This window comes from Cibotium barometz, chromosome 45 (genome assembly GCF_041138505.1).
Source record: "Cibotium barometz isolate CiBa-2024 chromosome 45, ASM4113850v1, whole genome shotgun sequence".
Classification (NCBI taxonomy): domain Eukaryota; kingdom Viridiplantae; phylum Streptophyta; class Polypodiopsida; order Cyatheales; family Cibotiaceae; genus Cibotium; species Cibotium barometz.
Window position 1 is genome coordinate 40,732,886 of NC_141090.1, and position 10,599 is coordinate 40,743,484.

Below are 10,599 nucleotides of genomic sequence, written 5' to 3' on the forward strand. Positions count from 1 at the left end.
AGATGTAGCTTTCTTTCATGGTCTAGTAAAATGGAAACAAGTAAATGCCACATAGTGTCACATAGCACCACATAGCTTCTATATTTTCTCTTATTACTAGTATCAATATAGATATATAGAGTATTAGTATGAATATACGTTTAAAATTAAAATAATTCAAGATTTATATTATAAATAATATAATATATATAATAATATGTATATTATAATACTTTCAAAAGTTAAAATATAAAAATATATAATATTTATATAGTTTTATAATATTGCATGCATGCGCGTCTGTGCGTGCGCGAGCATGCGTAGTGTGTGTGTGTGTGTGTGTGTGTGGAATAAGTATAGATATATTTTGGCATTTTTGTAATTTCATTCTCTAGCTAACTAAAACTCTTTAAAGTTAGAAATTTCTAATAATTTCTAGTATGATTTTTTAATAAATGCATTAGGAATTGATAAGAAATATATTCTTCTTTTGCAATTTGACAAGTGATGATTCTTGTCTTTTTTGCAAAATCCTTATAAAAATCACAAAGTAATAAGTAACCTGCTGTTGAAAAGGAAGTGAAGTCTCAAACAAATCAAAATTTTGTCAATTATTGATGAGTGCAATCTAATGATTAAAGGTACGTAGAAAAGCATGCTCAAGGGAATCGTCAAAAGAACATTCCTTTGTGAATATGCACCCACAACGTTTTGTGGGTGTATTGTGCATATCTAAGTTCCTCCTTCCCAATAATAAAGGGTGTAACGTGATATTTTTAACCTTTTCTTCCATAAGGTAAACTTGGTTAGGACTTCAATCTCCTAATCACTTCACTACATGGAGGGTTACCTTAATATATTAAAGTTTACATTTCATTTTAGATTATATGATATATACAATGGTACATAAAAGGATATATTATATACTTACTTATTAGTATTTATTTCATTAATCATATTATAAAATGTTTACTTTACTTCAAGTTATTGGATATATACAATTCTACCTTCTACATAAAGCCTAATAACTACTACTCTACTAACACTACCTACTTACACTTCACTGTTGCCATTATTATTGTTACCATTTCCACTTGTTGCACACACAAATGCAAAACATACATGCAAGACTCCCTACAACCTTTCTAAACATTTAAATATTATATTTCTTAACCTTGTTTTCCTGATCTTTTCCAAATTTTTCACCCAAAGTGCAAGTGATGATGTTGGACACATCAACATATTGCTACTCATGGATCAATAAATGGAGACACACCACACATCCAAAACAAGGAAATGGAGACACCATTTGTTGGAGGAATCAGAATCACCAACTAGTAGTACATGTGTCATTTTGGATTTGTTACACTTGTAACCCATAGATGTGGCCACTGATCTATTTCACTTTTACAAAATAATGTTCCATCATATTAAGAAAATGTTTGAAGGGAAGCTAAATTGCATTCTCTCTTTTTAGCTATTGTACAACATTGTGTTCTACTCAGAGGGCAGCTAAATTGCCTCACTCTTAAAGCTATACTGTACAACATTGTAAGTATGGGCAGTGTACAGTCATTTCTCCAAACAAAAGAATGCACTGATGGTTTATCAGTTGCTGCACTCCTGTAGATTAAACCATGGCTTTGCACATGCATTGAGCTGCCCTTTCAATAACCCAATATTTGATCACTTGGGCTCTACAGGTCTAGACATCCCAACATAGCTCCCACTATATGCAAATGATGAATTACCAGAGCTTTGTTGCATGTATGGTAAGCCCTCTCCATACAACTTGGAGCGCTCCTCACCCATATCTATGTTCAAGGCAACTGCGGCGGGGCCCACTTGTACAAGGGCCTCAAGCTCCTTGACTACCTCAGCCATGGTGAGCCGCTCAGCTGGATCATCCTGCACAGAGTTTAGTGCTACCTCTACTAGTCGTTTCATGGCCTTGAGTGGATAATCAGTGAGATCAGGATCCACCAAGTTTTGCACTACTAAATCCATGCCACCCTTTGCAAGTGCTGTTGTCACCTCGCGTACTATGTACTTGCCTCCCTGAATGGGTAGCCTGCCAGTGACCAGCTCCAGCATCACTACACCAAAACTATATACGTCACTCTTGTCAGTGAGCCGGTTAGTCATGTAGTAGTCTGGGTCCATGTATCCCTGCAAATTAATGAAGAGCAGCATCAAAGAATGTGTCTGTAGTACACTAGGTAACATCAACAAGAATTGTCTAAGCATTTGGCCACCTTTTATATTGCAGGGTACAAAAAGACGTGCAGATCTGCAATAATGGGGTCCTTACCAGTGTTCCTTTCACTTGTGTGGACATAGGATCAACTGCATCCCCATCAGGTGCAAGCTTGGAGAGCCCAAAATCTGCAACCTTGGCCACCAGCTTCTCATCTAGAAGTATGTTACTGGACTTGATATCTCTATGGATAATAGGTGGATTAGCTTCAGTGTGCAGATAAGCAATGCCCCTTGCAGAACCTAGGGCAAGCCCAATTCTTCTATTCCAGTCCATCCGGAGTCCGGTCCGACCTGTGGAAACAAAAGAGAAGCCAAAAAGTTTCACTTAACTTACTTTTGCCCCCTCAAATCAATTAAACCAAAAGCCAATCACTCCTGAATGTCCTTTTTTTGAGAGTCTAATGTATTCATTTAGTGATAGGAAACATTGTGTCTAACGGCTTGGTATGAACTCAGGCAGCTGCCTTGAGATTCAAACCCCTTCTACATGGCTGGGGACTAAGGAAAGTCATTAATATTATTCTAGACCAGCTGTTGCCAACAGTACCTGATAGGCAATCTCTTAATGTCCCATTCGGCATATACTCATACACGAGCATTTGCTCGCCTTCTTCAAAGCAAAATCCAATCAAACCAACCAGGTTCCTGTGATGTACTCTAGACAAAAGCTCTATCTCATTCTTGAATTCGGTGGCACCTTGCAAAGAGCTGGTACTTGCCCTCTTAATGGCCACTCGATCTCCTGATAAGAGAAAACCTTTGTACACCTGTTAATCCAAACAAAATGATTACTAAAGTTAGCACATTGCAAGTAAATATGACTCAACAATACTAAGAATTATGGATGAAGCTACAAAACCATACTTTCCCATATCCTCCTTCACCAATGGCATTGCTGTGACTAAAGTTGTTTGTACACTTCCGTATTTCTTCTAAGGAGAACCATCGGGCACCTTTCAATCGGGGGATGTCTGCAGTCTCTTCTTGACCCGCTGCAATCCAAGCAGCTAGAAAAAATCCACTAAAGATTTAGAGATTTGAGTCCCAGCATCTACATTTGTCTTCTTTATTATTGAAGTATGATTATCTTCTATATAACGTTAAGAATGATAATTGGACCACAAATTCGATCCCTACTGTTGAATGGTGGTTAGAAAGCAGGATCTAACCTTGATCATTAGGTGGTAGGTTGAGAATAATGATTATAAATAAATTAGTTCCAATCTGAGTACTCATGATGCTACAGAAGATTCCAGGCCTACTCACCAAAGGGCTTGTTCAGTTTCTCTGCTTTCGTAGCTCTCTTTTTTAGCTTCATGGCATAAACACCAAGCACCAAGATTGTAATCCCTAAAACAGCTGCTCCAACTCCAATGCCGATTTTGGCACCTGTGCTCAGTTTGTTCACTACAAGAACTGCATCACAAACAATCATAACAAAACTAAGATCCACTCCCACATGAAAGAAAGAATACAATGAAACCCAAGCTGTGTGTCAAAGCTTGATACACCAGGTTAAAGAGATGACCAGAGTAAGTGATGACTCACCCGGTACATATGGGCTCCCTGTGAACCCACATGTCATAGGACCAATCAAAGGGAATTCTATATCCTGATTTTGGAGAACATATGATATGAGAGCTGCAGCACTTGAAGACCAAAGAGTTGTGCTGTTAGGTGGGAAAATTGATACTGTCACTTCATTATATGAAACAATATCCACCACTGTCTGGGTGTCCCGCAATGTGACGCCTTGAAAGAACAGGCTGTTGCTCAACCCGGTCGTAAATTCCTGCTCCATTTCGCTGATATTGTAGTCCGTCAGGAGGGGAATTTTTGTTGCATAAAAGCTACATGTTCCCACAACAGGGCGAGCACATTGGCAGCTCCCAGAATCTTTAGGGTTGATTGCATACTCAGAAGAACACTTATTTGGGCATTCAGATGCCACTGCAGTACTTGTAGATGCAGCAGGGGGTACGCTCGATTGCATTGTGGTGCATTCAGTTGGATTGCTCACACAGTAAGGGTTTCCATCCAGCCTGTTGGGATCAAAAGTGTAACAAAGCATCAGTATACTAAATAACTAACAATCCATCCATATTGAGCAGAACTTAACAGATGATAATTGCTTATTAACACATATTGAAGGCCTCAGCAGTCAGAGTACTTTCAAGGTCAAACAAAACCGACTTCCAACTAAACCACATGTTGCTCCTCACCAAGCCAGTACTTTTGAGAGCCTGTGTCATGTATAAAACAAGTAGCTCCCTGCTTGTCTTCTGTTCGATGGCTCAATGGTAATGCACTCTTCAACAACTTTGAAAGGCAATGGCAAATCAATAGGAGATGGTGAAACATGAATTTATAATAAGCTAGCTTTTGATGTGTGCTGAGATGCTACGTACATGATCAAGAATCAAACTAGGAGGGTTTTTTGGGATTGATAAAGGCCACTTCAAATGACTCTTTTTCACTCATTCGAAGGACTCCACAGGAAGCAGCATTCAGCTGCCAATTTGTCCTCAGCCATGGGAACCTCAAGAGCGTGTTTGTGAATGCAGCAGATCAGTAACGGGAGACTATGATCAAATCCTAAAGTAGGTGAGCAGAGCACTGGCAAGGCACAGGCCAGTTACAAGCACCAAGCAGATCGACACCGAAGGGATTTAAAGTATAAAGTGGGTGATTGGGTGTACTTGAGAATAGACTCAAACAGGTTCAACGGTTGTATCCATAACTTTCAATTAGGATTTGTTCGTATGTCAATGTGAATGCCTGCCTTTTTTCACATGTTCTCATGTCTGGCCTAATTATGAGCATACCTCCATCAGATTGATTGACCAAACCAGGTCTCAATCACAATCCTTGTGAGTTATGAATGAGTCAGTTTTGAGTGCCTCTACACTTTATCATGATCCAAAATAAGAAAATAAATCTGCAAATGTTTTTGAAGAGCAAGAACACTCACAGTAACTCTTGTGTGTAATTGCCTTTGTCAAATTTGGTGATCTGATTGTCTGTGAGGTTCACAAGAAGAAGTGATGAAGAGTTTGCTGATGTGAGGTCTAATGTGCCATTCAATTGGTTTGATCCAAGTGTCCTATAAAAGTAGTCAGAGACTGCTGTCAGCTACTTCATCCAGGATTGTTTCCATCATTTACAATCACAAACATTTCCATGTAGGAAGGCTTACACATTGGACAGATATGGGCTGAATCCGAAAATCTCAGCAGGTATGCTGCCAGTCAAGCTTGCAGAGTCCATGGATCTGTAAACCAAAGCGAAACCCGAAATAAGGTCACCAGACATTTTGCCCATCCTACATAGTGTGGTATCTAAATACAATGCCAGGGCAGAGTTAAAATACTGCAAACAGGAGATGAAAAGCTTCTTTACAGTAAGTAAAGGTTTGTCATGTTAGTTATCCAACTTGGAATCCCGGAAGTTTCGAATGGGTTGTTACCAACAGTTCTGCAATAAGCAACATATGAAATCATCAGTGCAACATTATAATATGGGCTAAATCATAGGTACATGTTAAAGGGAATTTAATTCCTTGCATTTCCATAGATAATGGTGACAGTTCTTACAGCATTTGTAGCTTTGTGTTGTTGGAGAGGTCTGGTAGCGGGCCAGCCAGGTTATTGTTGTTTAACTGCCTGCAGGTATAATCACACAGTTTAGCCACCCGTAAACATGTCTTTGCTTAATGTACACTATTTTGTAGTTTTTCTATCTCAATTAATCTGTATAAATGTAAGCCTGGCATCCTGAAGCTACTTTAAAGTCTTACAATGTGGTGAGATTTGAGATAGTGTTGATAGTAGATGGGACTGTATCATTCAGAAAGTTAAAATCCAAGCACCTGCCAAGAGGAAAGTAAATAAGCATGTAAGATTAACCTCATAGCCTTTTGTGATTACATCCATAATTTTGAGACTTTGACATACTCACATGATCTCCACATGGAGCAGATTCCCCAAGGTTAACGGAATGCTTCCGGTGAGATTGTTATTGTTTAACAATCTGATTAAGCAAAATCCATGTCATTAGTGTCTTGCAAAATCTTTAAGAAGGCATAAAGACTGATCAAGATGCACTTACAAGTGTATCAACTGCATCTCTGTGTGAAAAATGGAGGAAGGAATGATCCCCGAAAACAAATTATCTTGCAAATGGCTGTCATTTATCAACACCACAAACAAGAATCCCATGGTAAGACTTCTGATTCAGGTTCGTATACCTTCTAATATTCCATTATGAGTCATCTTCAAAAACACACAGGACCTACAAGTGTAGTGCATTTGTGAGATTATCCAGCCCACTTCCGATGCCGCTTGTGCTTGACACGGGCAGAGACCCGTTAAGAGAGTTGCCTGATACATCAAGCCAAATCAACTCCTTGAGGAGGCCGATGGTGGCAGGAAGAGGTCCCGTAAAGGAGTTCTGAGACAAGGCACTGAAACATGGCCCAATCATCATGAAAAGATGCTTGATCTGAGCAAATAGCTAAAATGATATCAGATAAAAGATGCATGCATTCTAGAGAGCACTTACAGATAATTTAAGAGAAGCAGGTTCCCAATTTCGGATGGGATTGGGCCTGAGAAGTTACAAAACTGCAAAAATCTGGACAATATGCACGTTTAACAAATATACCTCGGCCTAGCACCATTGAGACATATATTGAAGAGAGTACTTGACATGTTGATTCTTACAATCTCTGGACGTTTATCAAATTGCCTATTTCCGTAGGGAGAGTGCCTCCTAGCTTTGGATTTGATGAGAGATCCCTGTATTGAAAAAAATATGGCTTCAAAAAACTTTAATAAAGTGCTGGCAAGAGGGGGCTTTGGATGGTTAGATTAACTCTTGCAATTTAGATGGTTAGGAAACCCACAGATCTGTCAGGTACGTCAAGTTTCCAACCGCAGGAGAAAGGGTTCCAGCCAAGTCCTGATTGATGAGGAGCCTAATATGAACCCAAAAGAGTAATTAATAGAAGATTATTTTGAAGGAGTCAATGCTTTTGGGCTAAGTTGAGAGTACCTTTGCACCATTAATATAATATAAAGACAGATATTTCAGAAAACAAATATAGTTTTTGACTCTATTTAGCAAAAAGTTGAGCTCATTTAGGGGATTACATTTCGAGAACCCGTGATTGGTTGCTGCTGTCGCACCAGATACCAAGCCAATGGTTATCACAGGGGTCTGTGCTGGTATCCCAGGATGAAGGGTTTCCCAACCAAGCCGTGTGCAGAGCAACAAGTGCATCCACTGCATCAAAGCAAATAACCAAACTATCATATGTATATTTATAGATGTAAGAATACATGTGGTGCATGGCTCTATGCATGTCTAGATGTGAAGATACATGTGTGCATGGCTGTATGCATCTGCACACATATATATCTGCACATGTAGAGATACATGTGAGTGTATTTATGTGATGCATGTATAAATGTACATGTATGTGTGTGTGTGTGTGCCCCTACATGACTGTCAACAGCTGGAGGCTATTTACATCCCACAGTTTGAAGTCTTCTTCTACTGTTTTTAGCTTTCTTCATGTATATTGTTTTTTGGTAATAGAGCACTGGTTTTTACCCCCAAAAAATGTGTGTCTGTGTGTGTGTGCGCGCGCGCGCATGCGCGTGCACATACACACACCCACACGTATGTACAGATGAGCAAACACATGTGTGTTTGGGTGCACAAATGTGAGTGTTCTAGCATATATATGCACATCTATACAAACATATGGTGTATGTATGCATATGGTTTTATGTGCAGATGTATGTGTGTGTACACACAAATACACCCTGAGAAATACATGGCTTTCTCTATCTGTCTGTTTGTTTGTTTGTTTTTATAAAGGCCGTGCCAGTGACTAACTTATCTATTAGGGTGTTTTATTGTTTGCTACTAAACTACTAGAAGTGGGATAATTAGCGTTAATTGGTTGATAATACTGTTAGTTAGCTTGGCCATCTAATTGATGTTACTGCTACCTGTGGGTATCTAAGTTACAACACCTAAATAAATCGGGTATCTAATTGATTAATATCCGTATATAGATTAAATTACCTAAATAACTGGGTATCTAGAAATCTAATTTCTAGCAATTGATTAATGTTATGTACTTGATTTTAACGTGGGTATCCAATATATAGCACCACCCAAATAAATTGGGGTGGCTTAATAGGGTCCATCTTATGTACTGCTACTACAGAGCAGGCATGCTATAATGGGAGGTTTTGGGAGGTTTGGGGCACTGTTATAGCAAGTTAAACCTTGATGGCATGCTAATGAAAGCAGGATTAACAAGAATGGAAAGGAGAGTACCATCTTGCGGATGGGTAACAGCCTTTGCGATATTTGGGATGGCGATGAGAGAGAAGACGATGATGAACTGCAGCACAGAAGCGTTCAACCAGCCAGTACCATGCCCAACAGCTGCAGCCTGCTGCTGTCTCAAGCTCACAACCATACTCTTTCTGCGATCCGATACAGTGAGGGTGTGTGTGGGGGGGGTGAGAGAGAGAAGAGTGTGTGAGAGACAGACAGAAGAGAGAGAGAGTGTGTGTGCGCGCGCGCGCGCGTGTATGAGAGAGAGAGAGAGAGAGAGGGGTATTAACGTCTGTAGAGAGTGTGTGTGTGTGTGTGTGAGAGACAGATATGAGTGGTGTAGAACGGAACCTTTGAAAGAATCACATTTTTTTCCAATGTGGCGGCCACTTAATTAATTAAGTTTGACAATTTCTTTGATGATGGGAGACCAATTCGATATTTTTTTAAAGTAATTTTTTTTCAGATCATCCAAGGCTAATTTAAAATAGGGTCCCCTCAGGGCCCACCTGGTTTTTTTTGCCGACAATTTGAATCAATCAAATTGAATCAATCATATATATATTAAAGCAAGTAAAGATTTATTGAATTAATCAAACTTGCAATAGTGTCATGAAATAAACATTTTTTTCTCACTAGTGAAAAAAAGGACAATAAACTTTTTTTCTAACCAAGTTAAAAAAAAAAGACTAACTTCAAGCCCAACAGGTTTTTATTGAAAAAATGCATAGATCAATCGGTTTTACAACTAAAACTTCAAAATAACCTAATTTTGCGCTCATTAAGCTTTGGTTGTGTGTTGAGCTCGCAACCAATTGCTCATTCAAGCAATTGGGCCCTACTCACATGGAAAGTGATTACTAGACCATTGGTTGCATGGAGCTGGTTCTTACACTATTCAAGCAATTTAGCCTACCTACTAGGCCACTACTCATTACTAGGCCACTAGTTGTGGTGTGGCCCATTAGTTGCATGGGACTAGGTCTTACACTACACAAGGAAAACATGCCAACAAGGAGAAGTTTTATGCCAAGTCACATAACTTTTCATTTACAAAATATGCCAACACAAGGAGAAGTTTTATACTAAGTCTCCTAACTTTTGGTTTACAAAAGATGCCAACACAAGGAGAAATTTTATACTAACTCACATAAGTTTTGGTTTACAAAAGATGCCAAGCCATGGTGTACTTACTTTATTGCTAAATATGACACATCTTCCAAGTTACAAGTACCAATGCAAGCAATAAGCAATTTTGACATAACAAGGAAAGATGCCCTTGCAAATAATTTTGACATAACAAGGAAAGATGCCCTTGCAAATAATTTTCTATGTATGCACCATGTATCGACACAAGAGACATTTTCAAATAAGATGAGAAGTCTAAGGTATTGTCAACTATAGGCTTTAGTCTACTCACGTTCTTTTGGTAACACCTAGAATAAAAGTATTATTCTCTCTCGTTTCACAAACCAACAAAATTGATGGTGTGGTGCCAATGTTTAAACTATATTTTTTCAAACACATCAAGTCTTCAACTTAGTGCCACATTTGTATTTACGAATTGGCCAAGTATATGGGGTGACCATCCAGGGGTGACCATCCAAAGCCTTTTTTAACACATCTATAGAAACCTTTGAGAACACAAGTTGAAGCTAGTTGGCATCCCTTAGCTTCACGACCCCTTTCCTTGGGCACCATTAGCATGGAGGGACTCTGTGGAAGATCTTTTCATCATCTCTCCCTACCCACCCTTATCTCTCACTTCTATCTTCTTACTAAGACAAACTAAAAATATCCCCCTTACACAAAATCTCTTGCACCACATGAACCAAAACCATCCCCCCACCTCTCTCTCTCTCTCTCTCTCTCTCTCTCTCTCTCTCTCTTCAAAACTTCAACACATAAATGCACCCATATACCTAGGACTATACCATAGTTGTTGAAAAGGAAAGGAGAGAAGTGGAAACCCAAATGTAGATGGATGAACGGGATTTTTTTGGGTTA

The 10,599-nt window shown here is 39.1% G+C and overlaps 1 protein-coding gene across 1 annotated transcript; it reads right to left on the minus strand.

Annotated features, from left to right (window-relative positions):
- Positions 1-1,384: 1,384 nt before the first annotated feature.
- Positions 1,385-8,906, minus strand: LOC147612760 (leucine-rich repeat receptor protein kinase HPCA1-like). The gene is made up of 19 exons (XM_086783326.1): positions 8,590-8,906; positions 7,389-7,521; positions 7,142-7,213; positions 6,960-7,034; positions 6,799-6,870; positions 6,533-6,700; positions 6,346-6,420; positions 6,196-6,267; positions 6,035-6,106; positions 5,832-5,900; positions 5,638-5,712; positions 5,435-5,509; positions 5,210-5,341; positions 3,787-4,280; positions 3,505-3,654; positions 3,103-3,245; positions 2,786-3,005; positions 2,291-2,529; positions 1,385-2,148 (listed from the first exon to the last, which is right to left on the minus strand). The coding sequence occupies exons 1-19, from the start codon at positions 8,732-8,734 to the stop codon at positions 1,666-1,668; spliced, it is 2,964 nt and encodes a 987-aa protein (XP_086639452.1). The 5' UTR covers positions 8,735-8,906; the 3' UTR covers positions 1,385-1,665.
- Positions 8,907-10,599: the final 1,693 nt, after the last annotated feature.